The sequence below is a fragment of the Chlamydomonas reinhardtii genome, chromosome 16 (assembly GCF_000002595.2).
Source record: "Chlamydomonas reinhardtii strain CC-503 cw92 mt+ chromosome 16, whole genome shotgun sequence".
NCBI lineage: Eukaryota > Viridiplantae > Chlorophyta > Chlorophyceae > Chlamydomonadales > Chlamydomonadaceae > Chlamydomonas > Chlamydomonas reinhardtii.
In genome coordinates, this window is record NC_057019.1 from 5,374,488 (window position 1) to 5,389,427 (window position 14,940).

At 64.5% G+C, this 14,940-nt stretch overlaps 3 protein-coding genes across 3 annotated transcripts; all 3 read right to left on the minus strand.

Annotated features, from left to right (window-relative positions):
• Positions 1-275: 275 nt before the first annotated feature.
• CHLRE_16g681550v5 (uncharacterized protein) lies at positions 276-5,674 on the minus strand. The gene is made up of 5 exons (XM_043071436.1): positions 5,127-5,674; positions 4,963-5,022; positions 4,546-4,631; positions 4,078-4,334; positions 276-3,853 (listed from the first exon to the last, which is right to left on the minus strand). Exons 3-5 carry the CDS (start codon positions 4,591-4,593, stop codon positions 1,063-1,065), a joined length of 3,096 nt encoding a protein of 1,031 aa, XP_042916005.1. The 5' UTR covers positions 4,594-4,631; positions 4,963-5,022; positions 5,127-5,674; the 3' UTR covers positions 276-1,062.
• A 158-nt stretch (positions 5,675-5,832) lies between these two features.
• CHLRE_16g681500v5 (uncharacterized protein) lies at positions 5,833-8,654 on the minus strand. The gene is made up of 7 exons (XM_001691840.2): positions 8,568-8,654; positions 8,114-8,318; positions 7,918-7,999; positions 7,681-7,718; positions 7,243-7,291; positions 6,701-6,792; positions 5,833-6,516 (listed from the first exon to the last, which is right to left on the minus strand). Exons 1-7 carry the CDS (start codon positions 8,602-8,604, stop codon positions 6,426-6,428), a joined length of 594 nt encoding a protein of 197 aa, XP_001691892.2. The 5' UTR covers positions 8,605-8,654; the 3' UTR covers positions 5,833-6,425.
• Positions 8,655-8,703: 49 nt separating this feature from the next.
• CHLRE_16g681450v5 (uncharacterized protein) lies at positions 8,704-14,634 on the minus strand. The gene is made up of 11 exons (XM_043071434.1): positions 14,178-14,634; positions 13,993-14,064; positions 13,810-13,875; positions 13,644-13,688; positions 13,208-13,404; positions 12,856-12,976; positions 11,026-12,525; positions 10,555-10,830; positions 10,302-10,400; positions 10,070-10,158; positions 8,704-9,882 (listed from the first exon to the last, which is right to left on the minus strand). Exons 1-11 carry the CDS (start codon positions 14,451-14,453, stop codon positions 9,681-9,683), a joined length of 2,943 nt encoding a protein of 980 aa, XP_042916006.1. The 5' UTR covers positions 14,454-14,634; the 3' UTR covers positions 8,704-9,680.
• Positions 14,635-14,940: the final 306 nt, after the last annotated feature.

Consider the following 14,940-nt stretch of genomic DNA (forward strand, 5'->3'; position numbering starts at 1 on the left):
AAGTGGTAAGAGATGCAAGCATGTGCTGAAGCTAAAAACCGCAGTACACTCATGCTGTTGTCGGGCTAACAGTCCCAGGTTTGCCCACATCCGGGGTCAGGGTTACACGGTTTTTCCAAACGCCACTGCCATGTATGAATGTGGCGCTGCCAGAAAGGGGCCCCTGCGGGGCCCCCTAAAACCTCCTGCACGCCAGGAGCGCTTGCCCACCTGCTCCTGTATGAATCCATAGTCCCATGGGATAGCTAGACACCAATTCTGCGCAGGGGAGGATTCTGCTAGTCATCTTACATGCGCTCTTCCTCTGCCACTGCGTACACCTTCAGAACCCCCAGCCCAGCGGTCCCCAAATCTCGCCAACTACCCCTTCCCGGGGGGGTTGGGGGGGAGCCCGCATCCGGGTAACTTGTGCCCAATCCCTGGGTATGCGGCGACGCAAACTCCTTTCTGACACCTCTCCGGCTGTTGAACACCTGCACCATACCTCTCCGGCTCACGAACAGCCGCTGTCCCTACCAATAACAACCCAGCAGCGTAATCCTTTGTCATTTGAACTTCAGTCTTCAGGCACCACCCAGGGGAGGGAGGGCACCGCCCGTGCACCACCTCTCTTCCATGGGCCCAGGTTGTCTCATACTCCACTGAACCGCGGCAGTGAAACATTCCCAGCATAAGATGAACGCTGCCGTGCATCCGGCTTGACCGACGGGGCTGGCACAAGCCGGCGCGTTGCGCCCCGGCCTCGGGGCATGACATGATGGCGGGAATCCAGCACCTCAATTCACGAGGGTTGAGCTGATGCGCTCCCTCCTCCTGTCGCGTATAATCACAACATGCAATACAGCGCAGCTGTACCACCCACCCAATCAAAACCCGACCCCGCGGCGCCGCGGACACCTGCGACAGACAACATCAAGAAGCGCCACTGGGCGCCAATACGAACCCCCATTCTCGAGGTGTACGTGCATTATTAAGCATCCTACAGAAGCAAATGCGCATTGGATATCGTGCCTTTCACCAGGTCCAGGTTGCAACCTTCCAACTCCGCTAAAATGCGCATGCTTACGCCTGCTTCTCCTCCTCTGAAGACTGCGGACTGCGCCCGAACAAGCCCCGCACTGTGCCGGTGCCGGCAGCAGCGCCGGTGCTACCGGCATTAGCACCAGCGTTCAATCCCGACTCGCTTTGCCCCAGTGCCGGTTGTCGAATGCCGCTAACAACACGCGCGATGTGGGACAGAAGGCCGCCGCCGCCGCCGGTCGAGTTAGGGCCCTCCGGTCCATGCAGCGAAATGGCGACTGTTGGCGCCGCCGTCCCCAGCTCGTCCAGTGTGCCCATTCCCGGGGCCGAGCGCCGCGGCGGTGCCTCAAAGCCCCCGTTCCGGCTGGAGCGAGCACGCAGCGCGGCCGCCATCCGCCCACGCACGCCGCTGCTGTTCGTGCTGTTGCCAGCGCGTCCGCCTTCCTCCCCATCCAGGACCACCGCAACCTGCGGCTCGGTGGCTGCGACGAGCCGGTCCGGCGAGCCGGTGATCGACCGGCCGTACACCACGCCCGCTGCCGGCTCCAGGGGCTGCTGTACACGGCCCAGCCGCGACGGCGGCGGCGCCCGTGCGAGCCAGCGGGAGCGGTTGGGGCTTGGCGGCGCCGCCGCCGTTGCCGCTGACTCCACGGTAACCTGCACCTGCGGCTCCGTCGAGGCATTCGACGACGGCGGCAGCGCCCAGCCGGTGGACCCGCCGCCGGATGCGGTGGTGCCGGCGCTGGCGCCGCCGCCACCCCATAGCGCCGTCCACGCGCCCCGGGCGCCGCCGGTTGGGACGCCGGAGGCGCTGGTCCGCGCCTCCCGCGGCTGCCGCGACATCAGCAACCCCTCTCCGGTGTCTGTGGCGGCGCGCTGGCGCCCCGCCATCTCAACAGCGCCACCGCCGGGGGCGCCAGCGGCGCGTGGATGCGCAGCGTACCGCCCACCGGTGCTACTCGGCGCAGGCGAGGGCCCAGCACCCAGGCAGCTGCTGCCGTAATCACCACCGCCTGTCGGTAAGCCCGGTGGGCTGTACGGAGCCGTGGTGATGCTGGCGCTTGTGGACACGGGCCCTGACGGTGCATCGTGGGCGGCTTGGTGCGGTGGGCTGCCCTGGATGCATCCGGCCGACACAGCCAGGGCCGTGCCCGCCGCTGCGTCTGCAGCGGAGCGCGAGTGCATTTGCGGGCTGTTGTAGCTGTCGAGGTACACACCACGACCGGCAGCGGCAGCGCCATGCGGCGCGGCGTAGGGGCTGCTGTTGCGCGGCGCCCCGGTCGGTGAGTGGCCGGCATCGTTGCAAAAGTCGACGGGGGCGCTGCCGCGAGCGCCCGCGGCGCCGGCGGGCTCGCTCCATGTCGGCAAGCCGTCCAGTTCGCCACTCCCAGGTGCACTAGTGCGGTGCTGGCGCGGACGTGCGGCCTGCGCCGCGGCAGCTGCAGAGGCCGATGCCTCCAAGGCCGCTGACGGCCGAGTCTCATGCGCCAGACGCGAGGTGCCGCCGTGGGCGGCGGCAGAGCCCATGCCGCTCTCAACGACGCTGCCGTGCCGACGGATCGGAGGCGAGTGCTCCGACACCAGCTCCCCGTGCGCCGCCCGCTCACGCCGGTCCCACTGCGAACCCCGCAATCCCCCGGCGTTTGCAGCGGAGTAAGCAGCCATCGATGCCGCCGCTGCGCGTGCCACCGCAGCCGCACGCGCTGCCGAGCCGCCGTCAAATGCCGCCATGCCCGGGGAGTTCGGCGCGGTCGACACGGTACGCGCTGCATTGGTCGCCGCGCCACCAGGGTAGTATGGACCGCCGTAGCCAAGCCCGCCGGCGCCACTCGTGCCGCCCATCTCAGGCGATGCCACGCCGCTCTGCGCAGCGGCCGCCGTTGCGCCCGCCGCCATGCTCGGCCGGCGGTGCGGCCGGGGCAGCAGCGCCGCGCTGCGGCTGACCGTGTCATCTCGCCCGTGCGCGCGCATGCGCACGAAATGCACGCCCGGAGACGAGGGCACGGTGGGTGACGCGGCCGCCGAGTCCAGGCCCCCGTGCGGCCGCAGCCGTGTCATCTCGCCACCCGTGCCGCTGGCGCCTAGCCCGCCAAAGCGCGGCGAGCGCAGCCAGTGGCCCGAAAGCCCCCAGAAGATCTGGCTGCCGCCGCTTAGCCCCAGTGTGCGCGCGTGCGTCGCGGGCGACATAAGCGTGCTGTCCAGCCGGCCGTTGCCTCCCTCGGCCTCGCTGTCGTAGTCGTACGGTGCCGCGCTGCGACGCTCCGCCTTCAGCAGCTCCTCGTCGTTCAGGTCCATGCCACGCGGCCCCGGCGACGCCATCAGGTCCTCATCATAGTGGCCGTGAGGCTGCAGCGCGTCTGCGAATTGGTCGTAGTCGCCGCTGTCGCAGTCCGCCCCGCGGGCGCCATCCGTGCCGCCGCCACCGCGCTTGACACGACGGCCGCCGCCCGCGGCCTCGCGCCGGCGCTTGCCGCCCAGCATGCCGCCGCTGCGCAACAGCACCACCGCCACGATCGCTGCCACCACCAGCGCACCGACTGCGGCGCCCACCACGGCCGGCACAATGGTCTTCCACTGCTCCTTCTGCGACGTCGGCGCCACAGGCTGCTCCGCGGGGGTGCCTTTTGTGGCTGCCAGCTGCGCGGCCTGCAGCGCGGCCAGATCGGTGTTCCATCCCAGGCAGGTCGAGGGCTTGCAGCCGCCGGTGATGGCGGCGTAGGTGCAGCCTTGCTGCCCGTCCAGCGCGTTCACGGGGGGCCCCGCATAGATGACGCTGGTGGGCGGCGCACACGGCTCCGTTGCCACGTACACGCGCAGCTGCACGAAGAAGCCCCTGCGGAGGTGGTGTGGTGCACGCCAAGTGCCTTAAGCGGTGTTCAACTAGAGGTTCTGGGCGGCAGTGCGAATCGGGAGGATCAAGCCTCCAGGCATCTCGCATGCTGGGTCAGGTGAGCGCGCAGCGGAGCGCCTTTGCCACCCCGCCCCAACCCCGCCCATTCTGCCAACTTTCGGTCTCGGAGCCCGCCACGCCCGTACCTAGCCGTTATCAAGCCCCACCTGAAAAAGTCATCAAGTACGTAAGCCGAGCAGTTGAACAGCTCCAGAGGCACCGCAAAGTCCAGCTTGGTCTTGCGGCCCGCGCAGTCGGCAGTGGCCGCCTCAGACGAGATCGCATGAGTCACCATGGGGCAGGCATCCGGCAGGAAGCGAGTGGTCACCGCCACCACGTTACCAGCGGCATCGGCCGAGGGAGCTTTCGCGAAATAAAGACCCGAGGACTCGCGCAGCTGGATGCTGACTTCAAGCAACTCCTCCTGTGTGTTTGATAGGGTTGTTTGCGACTTAAACTAGGAGTAACATGCAAACCGGACGATGGCGTGAGGTGCCGGAGGGGTGCAGCAGAGTGACAGCATTCGGATGCACGCCATACAGTTTTGATGAGGGGCCTGGGTGTCGTATTCAGCTTTCAATCTGTTGGACTGCCCCGTCAGATGATGTTGGCTGCGCAGCCTGCCAGCCTCGCACCTGTGAAACAGACGTAGCCCCGCTTGAGCGGACCGTCATGAAGCCCATTATGGATCCATTGGCGTTTACGAGCGGATTGTACTCATCTGCAGGCGGCACATCCGGGACAGGGGAGTGAGTTACAGGGGTCGCAGTTTGCGGCGGAGTACGTGTGATTGAGTTGAGCTTGTCAGGGCGCAAGATCGTGGCGCAAGAAACGGCCGGGCTGGGTCCGGGGGGTAATGGCGGGCCTCACGCGCGCGGGCCGCTTTACCAGGACGGCCTCGGAGCTATCAGAGAGAACTGGCACATGTAATTGTGTCAATGAGCGTGTGTACCCTAGCTGGTTTCCCAGAAGAAAGAGCAGCCCCACAAATCATCCGTGCCATTATCATTATGAGCGTGCCAACCCGACCAGCCCGACCAGCTCGACCCTACCTGCTGTGAAGGTAGCGCAGCTACTCTCGTCAATTACTACGGGCGCCACGGAGAGGTCGTCTGCGCAAGCGAAAGCCCAGCAGGGCACATGTGAGTGTGGCTTGAGAATGCGTCAGCAAGCAGCCGTCTCCAAAATTTGCAGTTAACCAGGTCTGCCATGTTACCTTGCTGAAACAGTTGCCGCTTAGACGCCGTCGTAACGACAAAAAGGCATACCAATGTGCTCAGTCGCTGCAGGGTCGCCGGCGCTAGGGCCCTGCCTACCGACGGCCACATAGCCATTTTCGAAGGATCACTGTGCTCCCGTTTGCAGGTCAAGGGTGCGACTTCTGGACCGACGCCAAAGTTCTGACTCTGAGCGCTGGGCTGTGCGACATTGCGACAAGCCTCCCTAGAGTACTGCGCGCTTCATATTCAATATGGCTTCTTAGTCACTGCCTTCACTGTCAAGAGTTGTGTGCGGAAGTTGGTGCAGGACGCTGTTGAGAACGCTGGGATTGCGCGTAGTAAAGTCAATTAAGGTCTCAAGTCAAGTCATTGAACTCTTCGCTTAAGGTTCAAGCCATACGCCGCATAGGCCCGCAGCTCAGCTCCCAGTTGTCGGGTCGGACGAGAGGATGGGGACGGCCCAATGGCACCAAACAACAGGGAAGTTCACCAGTGTGCGCTGAATGATATGAGCGTTCACAAGCACCAATTTGCTGCCAAGGGGGCGGACGGAGCAGTTGGACGAACACTCCATGTATGGGCGACTGCGGAAGGACCCCCCTCCCCACTTCTCTTCGCTCCCCGAAGGTGCAACCGCTACCTGGGGTATCACCCACGAGCCTACGCAGTGCTACGGTTATCTGTGCAGCAAAGGAAAATATAGAGGACATGCATTCCGTCACAGGGGTGCACCATGTGCGGCCCGACAAGCGCAGATTGTCTCAAGGCCCGTTTCGATTGAAATGCGCTTCGATGTGTAGCATGCAAGGTGTCGCACCCTATGATAGGACACTCCGACACTGAACGTGTAGTGGTAGTGTTAGCTGCCCGTGCAACAATTGTCCCCGACCACACGACGCAGCACGACCTAGGCCACTCACGTGCAGTTTTGCCACCACATCATTGCAGCGCCACGTACGGTAGTGAGGTTACATAATTGAGCATGAGCTTACAGACAGAGCACGCTCACACGCAACGCCAGGACCTAACATCAACAGAAGCGTATACCTATGGTGCATGCTGCATTGGTACAGCACCCACTCCGCCCAGTTCAAGAATGCTGTACGTAGTTATCTCCAGGGCGCATGCCGAGCCAAACAAGCACCGTCGAGCCATACAATCCTGAACCCACGGCGGCATCTTTGCCTCGCCCCATGAGGCATGTCATCTTCTATCTGCCCAGTACTCGGGTACACGCAGCATGCACGTTAAGCCTTGAAGGCGCGGTTGCTATGTGGGAGGTCTACTGTCCACGTCTAGCTTCTGCTGGCGCCTGACAGCGCCGCCCGGATGCGCTGCTCCACCACCTCCAGCATTTCAGGCTGCTCTTCGTCTTGGAAGTGGCCCCTGCGGATGCATGGCGTTAGCACGTAGGCACGTTGGTGGTACTGGCATCAGAGGTGCGCCCCTAAGCTACAAGCGCATGGTGAAGAACGGGACGGTACCCACTTGAACCCGACGCCCAACCTGTTGCCAGACCATGTGCAAGGCGTTCCCGCAACCGCGCGCCCACTCCTTAGTCCTCACTCACCGGTCATTGAAGGCGTGCAATTCCGCACCCAGGCCGCGGGCCACCTGCTGCTGTTCATCCCAGGGCAGGAAGGGGTCGTCGCGTGAGGCGAACTGCGCAGAGGGGCAACGCGTGGGGGCAACGGGGAGCCAGGGGACAAAGGGGATTTAGGGCTTCGTGATGATAGGAGTTTGTATGGTACGGCAGAAGGGGGCAAGGTGGTGTGTAGATACGTGAATAAACGAATAGTGAAGTCAATATATGTTTGCGCCGTTCCATACGCCAGGGCGTGAAATAAGGGCCCCGACGGGGTGATGGGGGATTCAGTCCCGATTACCCGCCTGCTACCGATAAGGTACAGCAGCGGTGACCGGGGAATGTGGTCGCAATGCGGGGCCGGGTAATCAGCAGGCGGTGGTGCTAACTCATGCATGGTGGCTGGCAGCAGGCGGCGGACTGGGTAGCAGCTTGCTCGCACATGACCGAACAGCCCCGGCCTTCCTTGTCATTGTGTGCAAACCGCTTGACGTCAAGGACCCCGCAAGGCCACCAACCGAACCCACCTGGATGATGAAGCCACAGTTGGCCTTGATGTCATCCCACAGCCAGGGCCTAGCGGATTCAGGCAGGCACAGCATGGGCGGCATTTAGGACTTGATTGGACACACACACATACACACACACACACACACACACACACACACACACACACACACACACACACACACACACACACACACACACACACACACACACACACACACACACACACACACACACACACACACACACACACACACACACACACACACACACACACACACACACACACACACACGGACTCGCGAAGTGCCGCGCACACGTCTCATACAGGCACTGCAGGCTCTGTCTGCTTCCCCCAGGGCCCCGCGCCTGTGAGAGTCAGCGAGTCCGACCGACGCCGCCATCGCGCGCTGCGTAATGCGGGGCATGCCTACTTGGGTCCATCGCTGGCCCCTTACCGGTTGAAGTATCCCGACGCCCGCTCGTTGGCATCACCCTGTTGTTGTGCGCACCACGGGGACCTCACTCGTGATGAGGCGAGTGATTCACCACTTGCTGACGCCCATGCTAGGTAGCGCCCGCACCCTTCGCCGCGGCCGAGTAGGCAGTCCCAATGGGATGCGTGCCGCAGCAACAGACCGAACGGGTGCTTTAGTGCCCGCCCTGCCCAGACCGACTGCGATTACCACACCCACCATGTCGCTCGTGTATGCGCCCACCAGTACGATGCCGCCCACTTTGTGCGTCTCAGCGTAGCGCATGGCCGCCGCCGCGCCGCTGCAGCCGCAGCATGATGCCAAGTACGTCAGCCTAGGCAGCCACTGCGTCAGCGTCTTCTAGCCGCCTCTCCCTCCCCACTAGCCATTCCCTTGATAATGCTGCATGACGCACCTGCTGTGGCCCACTATGATGCTCCGCTCATCGCAGTGGAGCTGCGACTCCATGAAAGGGAGCCACTTAGACTGGGATGCCCGCACTGGATCTGGCATGTTCTTCAAGTGCACGGACACAGCCTGCCCGCTGAAGCGCGCGCTCAGCTGGTCTCGCAGCCAGGCGTAGTAGTTGCAGTCCTCGGTGATGTCGCCACTGCCGTTGCCTGTGGGCAAGCGTCGAGCAGAATGCGGCGGGATCAAGTACACGGGAGCGGTGTACGGGTGCAAACATGTGAGCCAGGGTATGCCGCGCAGGGGGCCAAGCAAACGCGCCAGCTGGCTGTGCAGAAAGGCCTAGGACAACAAGAATGCACCCAAAGCCTAAAACTGCCAGCAGCGGAGCCGTGCCGTGTAACAAAGCTGCTTAATGAATTTCAACAGGCGTAATGTGAGCAAATTTCGATAAGCCCTGCCTGGTACGATGGCTACATTGATTTTTGGGGTTGTCATGTTGAATGGCGCAATTGCTGCAGGCCGCCTATGTCGCGATGCAGTTCCAAACCGTCTCGCTGTGACCCGTAGTTGAGGTTGCGGCTGCGCAAGGGCTACATACTTGAACATTTACAAGCTAGCAGCAACCGTGCAGTGTTTGCAACTTTCCAACTTAATCAGGCATTGCGCATTGAAGAAAATGCCGCGATCGCCTCGCGGACCCACTCCACGGGTCCAGGCCTCCAGGGCAGACAGCGTCCGCAGTCCGGAACCCCGCCTGCTGTTGCCTTCCATCCCGCGATGACCACTACCACTATGACAACCAAAATCCACAAAACTATCCTGAGTACTTGAAGGATAAAGAGGTGCGCAACATACCGGTAGTCCTGACTTCACCCAACACCTGGGCTTGCACTGGGTCCTCCTTCCCCCAACAACCGCACAATGTCCATCGCTGGCGGCTAGCCCGCCAGAGCGCAACCCGAGTGCGCCTCGTTCCGCATGTAACCTCATGTAGCTTGACGGCCCAGTTACGCAGGCGTTTGTTGACGTTGTGAACATTGCGCCTCGTGCTGGCGGTTCCCAGTGCCTGGGTGCCCCCAGCGGAAAGCAAATGGGAGGGGGCAGCGGCCGAGAGCCTGCGCCTGCTGAAAGGTGGAGTGAGTGCTGCCGCTTCTGCGTGTGCTGTGCTTACGCTGGGGGCGTCCAAGTGGCAGAGCTGGGTCACATGTGCCCATGTGGTAGAGGCATGGCTGCCGCCGGCCGCTGGCTGCCGGCGGCCGCAAGGTGCCGCAGGAAGGCGCCCGTCCACTGCATGAATGCTGCAGCCTCAGCCGCTGCTGCTGCCGGCTCCTGCAATAGCCCCCTTCCTGCACGCCGCCCTCGACCGCTGGCACACAGGTCAGTGCATCCGAGCTGCAGCCTGGCTCCATCAATCGGCGGCGTGGCGCCGCGTACTGCAGCCAACCGCCTCTTCCACTACCACACAGACACCCGGCAGCAGCCTGCAGCGGCCGCGGCGGCTTCTCTGCACAGCTGTAGTATCTCCATCGAGCGCGCGTGCAACCGTCGACTGCACGGTGCATGACGCGTGCTCACTCGCCCGCCGCAATGCTCTGCGCCAGCACCTGCCAGCAATAGTCTCTGTCCCGGACGTCCGGCAGCAGGTGCACGTCGGCGCCCGCCGCCAGCAGCGCCCGCACCACGGCGCTGCGGCGCTCGGGGCAGGCCTCGGCCTTGGCGGAGCCGCCCGGGTGCAGCGCGGCCCACAGCGGCGTGCGGCCGCCCTTGTCGCACCTGCAGCAACGGGAATAACCGTCCATGCAAGATGGGGAGAGGGGAGGGGGGGGGAACAGGGAGGAGAACACAGCGGTTAGGAATGGCACGGCATGCCCACCGCCCCACCGAGTTCAGCGGGGTCAGGGCTGACTGGAAGCTGTTGCTGTGTGTGAAGAAGGGAAGCCTGGGCGTGTGGCTGTCTCACCTGTCTGCGGGTGCGCCAGCGGCCAGCAGCAGCCGTACCACCTCCAGGTGGCTGCGCGCGCAGGCCACGTAGAGCGGCGTGAAGGCGTCCTGGCGGTTGGAGCAGCGCGAGTGCGTGAGTCTTGCATCCACAGCATTACGCGCACAAAGTCGGGCGTTTCACCCTGCAACCCAAGCTACTGCAATAAGCTGTGATTGAAGAGCAGCTGTGGAGAGAAGCAGTCCCTTCTCACCTTGTCGGCCAGGTCTGGCGCCGCGCCCGCCGCCAGCAGCGCCGCCACCACGTCGGCGTGGCCCTGCGCCGCCGCCACCCGCAGCGGCGTGACACCAGACTGCACCCCAGGTGCAACAAAAACACATGTTCAATCCAGGGGTCAGGAGCGACACATGTCAGCTACAGGTATGCCTTGCACACATCCATTTGTCCCTCGGCCAGGCGAGGGCGCCCTGGTTCTGGCCCTTCGTCGCCATGGCTTCTGGCCTCACCGAGTTGGCTGCGTTCACGTCTACGCCACCCTCGCCGCCCGCCCGCGACAGCAGCAGCTGCACCAATTCCACATGGCCGCGCTGGCTCGCCACCCACAGCGGCGTGCGTCCCTCGCGGTCAGCTGCCGCCGCCGCCGCCGCTGATGACGCGGACATGCCGCTGCCGCTGCCGCCGGCTGCGGCTCGGCCTCCAGCGGCCGCCGCGCCGCCAAGCAGCAGGCCGGCGGCCTCGGCGTGACACCAGTAGCAGGCCATGTGCAGGGCGTTCATGCCCGACTGCGGGGGCACCAACATCAAACAGACGTCAAGGCAGCAAGGCAGCAGCATGCATGCTTGCTTCACACAGCCACGGCACAAGGCCCATTGCACCCAGGGATGCTTGCAAAACACGCTCCAAGGCAGTTTTGCACCAGCGGCGGGCATCTGTGGCCGCACAAGGAAGGCACTGCAACGAACCCGCAGCGCCCCCACCTTGTCGGTGACCGCCAGCGTAGCCCCAGCCGCCAGCAGCTGCAGCACCTTGGCTGACGGCGGCGCTTGCGCTGTGGCGCACAGCTGCAGCAGCCGCTTGGACGCCTCCGCCGGCGGCATGGCCGCTACCGCCCCCGAGCCTGCTGCCACAGCCGCAGCCTGCACCCCCGGGGCATGCGGCTGGGCGGTTTCGTGGGCATGCCGCGGCGGCGAGCTGCCACTGCCAGGCATGGGGCGAGGGATGGCGAAGGGCACCGGCGGTGGCGAGGCGCCGCGCGCTGGGGCCAGCTGAGCTGCGAGGTGGCCATGTGAATGCGGTAGTCCCACGTGGCCTGCGCCCAAGGCTTGACTGGGGTCGGGCATGAGGGTCAGCGGCGAGCGGCGCGTGGGTGAGCTGCCGGCCGGCGGCGCCCCGGGCCCAGGCGGCGTGTGGTAGTAGGCCCGGGCGGCCTGTGCCGCGTTGGACGCGGCCCAGGCGTCCGCCGACCCGGCGGCGCCGTTGGCGTAGGTCAGGTGCGGCGAGCCGCCGGGGCCGCCGGCCGTGAAGGTGGCAGACGGCACGACATACGGCGCCATGGGGTGTGCGCTGCCGTTGCCGCCAGAGACACGCGCGAAGCTGCCGCCGCCACTGCTGCCACCGCCGCCGCTGTCGCTGCGCCGCCCTGTGCCCACGGCGGGCGCAGCGCCGCTGCCGGGCGGGCCCAAGGAGAAGGCATCCAGCCAATCCGTGACAGACGCGGCCAGTTGTGGTTCCGCCGGTGGCAGCGCCGGCGCCGCCGCATATGGTGAGTAATGCGCAGCGCCGGCCGCTGCCTCATGCGCCGCTGCCGCCATGTCCGCCGCCGCCGGCCGCCGCAGCATGTTGATAGGATTCGGCAGCTGCGGCGACGACGGCGCCGCTGGAGCCGCTGCCACGGCTGCCGCCGCCGCGTCTGCTGGCCCCATAGCCGGCCACCAGCTGCGGCTCCCGGCGGTAGCCCCGCCGCGGCCGGGGCTATGGGCTGCGTCCAGGGCCGCGTCCGCTGCCGACACAGCCGTAGCCCCAAACCCAAATGCACCCGCGGCCCAGTCCGGCGGCACTAGGCTGTATGGCACACGTCCACCCGCGCCGCCGCCGTCCATCGAACCGCCATGCGAGCGGCCGCCGCCGCTAGCGCTGTGGCGGCGGCCGCCGCCGACGCTGTATACAATGTCGTCCTCCCCGTCCTCATCGCTATGCCCCAGCGCGTTTCCACCCCCGCTGACACGGTGCGCCGCCGCCGCCGCTGCCCCCGCCATGCCAGGCCCCGTTGCGCTGCGGCCGCTGCCGGTGCGGCCGAGCGCGTGGTTGGCCACCCGAGCCGCGGAGCCCGACCCGACGCTAGCGCTACCTAAAGCTGATGCGGAGGGTGCTATGACGGCTGGTGGAGCCGCGGGCGACTGGTCGCGAGGGCGGAGCAGCACGTTGGGTGCGGGTATGGGCGCCACGGGTGCCTCCTGAAGCGGCTGAGCCAACGCCTCCTGCAGCCACGAGTCCACAACAAGACACGGTGGTTCAGCACCTCTCGCAAGCACTGCTTATCGCCAATTTCTGCATGGGTGCTGAGCTCATTCTTAACCGGCGGAGTTTTGCTGTACAGCTATTTACCGTCGCTTTGGATCTAACCGCATCCACCAAAGCAAATCTTCAAAGTGGCAAGTCCGCATCGCACCTCTGTATAGGCCAATGCCCCAGCCCGTGGCCCCAGGCCGGATCTCCCACGAAAGATATGGACCCCTTGCCTTGCCCCTTCCAACACGGGTACGCCAAGGGCCCACGCGCCGCGGCCTTTCCATTCCGGCCCCCCTCACCTGCGTCTCGTCGTGTCTGTGCAGGTTGGCGCACATGTGCATGTAGGCGTCCACCACGTGCACCACCAGCCGGCAGCACACCGCCGCCGCGTCGCCGATCTCCGCGTCCGTCAGCCGCGCACTGCAGGCAGCCACCAGGCGGAGCGGCAGTCACACATGGCCGCGCTACTAACCTAAACTGTCAAGCAAGCGCAGCGCTACTCGCCTGGCTGGGCCCCATCACGCCTCACGCCACACATGTCCTGTGTCCCCGGCACCCACCAGTTTACAGTACTTGGGACTGGCTAACACCACCACCAGCCCCACCGTGCCCCAGCTCCCAGCCGCCCAACCGCGCAGTTCTCCAGCCCACCTGTCGCGGTCCAAGTGCACGGCGGTGTTGCCCAGCGTGCGCAGCACGTGCAGCGCCGGCCCCAGCAGGCTGTTGCCGTGGTGCTCCCGCAGCCGGTTGATCAGCTCCACAAGGTCGGGCCGCGAGCCGGCGGCGGCGGAGGCGTCGGAGGAGGAGGCGGCGGCGGCGGGCTCCGGGTCCAGCTGGAACAGCGCGTCCTGCAAGGGTTCCGGAAGTGTGTGTGTGTGTGTGTGGATGTGTGTGTGTGTGTGTGTACGTGTGTGCACGTGTATGTGTGTGTACGTGTATGTGTGTGGTGTGCACGTGTGTGTCTGTGTAAGAATGTGTGTGCTTGCGTGTTGCGCGCCCGGGTAAGGCATGGTACGGAATAACTGCTGGCAGAGCGATGGCGCGCGATGGCGCAGCGTCCTAAGGCTCGCGGGATGCCACCACACACCTGCGCAATGGCCTCCGCCAAGATGCGGCCTTGCACGATGAGCGTCTGTGGGGACGGATGAGAGGCGACAGCTCAGGGAACCGACCCAAGGTGGCTGGTAGGCATGCGCTGTGCAGACGCATTAGCACCTGCAAATGCACAACTGCGGAGTTCTCTGGTATCTCACCTTCATACCCGCACGCGGCGGCCGTGGGTGTGGCTTGCAGGAGTGCTGGATGAGGTCTATTAGCACCTGCATGTGCGGGAGTGGGAGCATGAAAGGATGGGAGCATCGTGGCCAGGCCCGCCCTCCTTCCATGCGCAGCCCCCAGCCGGCTGTGCCTTTGTTACCCCCTCCCCTCGACCGCACCTGCAGGTCATCTTGCAGGTCCTCCTTCAGGGTCCGCTCCATACGCCCCTTCATCAGGCGCTCGTTGAGGGCCTGCGCAGCAGGGGCAAACGGGCCCCGAGCAACGCGACAAGGCGCGGTTTCCGATTGGTGCGCAGCTGCTGCGTGTGTGTGGAACACAATCTGTGCGGCTTACGGAAACGCACCTGCACCGTGTGCGGCCAGAGCGCGCGCAGCTCGACGATGGTCCATTCGCGACCCTTGAACTGAAACGGCGCTAGCAACCGGTCCCAGGTCGGCTTGCAGGCGGCATTCGGTGTATTCGCTGGATACCGATAGCACAGGTCAAATGGTCCCTCACAACGGCATCGCGGAGGTCCCCGAGGCCCGCTGTAGGAAGTAGCTGGCTGCTCCGGCTCTGATTTCAATCCAGCAGGCAGAAATGAAGCCAGGGTCAAACCCTGCGGCGCCTTTGGCGGCATCTGTGCTGAGCGGCTATTTCATCCGCGTTAGGAGGTTTGCTAGAGAAATCGGCCTTCTGATGTATCTATATTTACAAAGGCTGTTCAGTTGACGCAGTAATGTGTTCGGTTGGGTGAAGGAAACAAGGCTAGTGATGTATGAACTGGCTCTACTGTGACGCTTCTCGATCAGCTACATCGTTGGCTATATGTCAGTGGGAAAAGTGCTGATAAAGAATAGTGAGAGCATGGCGGCTGCACGCGAGCGCAACACCCACACCCCCCCGCATCAATCCGGCATCCTGGACCGACGTCCTAAGGCGCCACGCGTGCTGCCGTGTCACGTCATGTCATCTCCCTGAGAATTTCAGCAGACCTTGGCCGTGGCATGCTTTGGTACTGGTGTTCACAGCGCTCATGCGCGCCATGCCAGAGTCCCCACGCGCATTATGAAGGCATGCGGACAGCCAGGGCGACGCCTGCAGCTGTCACGCCGATCTGCAGGTTG

What these genes read in the sequence shown, in the direction of transcription:
- CHLRE_16g681450v5 (XM_043071434.1), bottom strand. Translation starts at nt 14,453, where the DNA reads ATGCCGCCAAAGGCGCCGCAGGGTTTGACCCTGGCTTCATTTCTGCCT. An exon ending in TGGCGGAGGCCATTGCGCAG is followed by an intron (nt 13,405 to 13,643) that starts GTGTGTGGTGGC and finishes GAACCCTTGCAG; the next exon opens with GACGCGCTGTTCCAGCTGGA. An exon ending in CGCTGGCGGTCACCGACAAG is followed by an intron (nt 10,831 to 11,025) that starts GTGGGGGCGCTG and finishes GTGCCCCCGCAG; the next exon opens with TCGGGCATGAACGCCCTGCA.
- CHLRE_16g681500v5 (XM_001691840.2), bottom strand. Translation starts at nt 8,604, where the DNA reads ATGACAACCCCAAAAATCAATGTAGCCATCGTACCAG. An exon ending in GCGCATACACGAGCGACATG is followed by an intron (nt 7,719 to 7,917) that starts GTGGGTGTGGTA and finishes GCACAACAACAG; the next exon opens with GGTGATGCCAACGAGCGGGC. An exon ending in GCGTCGGGATACTTCAACCG is followed by an intron (nt 7,292 to 7,680) that starts GTAAGGGGCCAG and finishes TGAATCCGCTAG; the next exon opens with GCCCTGGCTGTGGGATGACA.
- CHLRE_16g681550v5 (XM_043071436.1), bottom strand. Translation starts at nt 4,593, where the DNA reads ATGGGCTTCATGACGGTCCGCTCAAGCGGGGCTACGTCTGTTTCACAG. An exon ending in GGGCTACGTCTGTTTCACAG is followed by an intron (nt 4,335 to 4,545) that starts GTGCGAGGCTGG and finishes TCAAACACACAG; the next exon opens with GAGGAGTTGCTTGAAGTCAG. An exon ending in GTACTTGATGACTTTTTCAG is followed by an intron (nt 3,854 to 4,077) that starts GTGGGGCTTGAT and finishes CCACCTCCGCAG; the next exon opens with GGGCTTCTTCGTGCAGCTGC.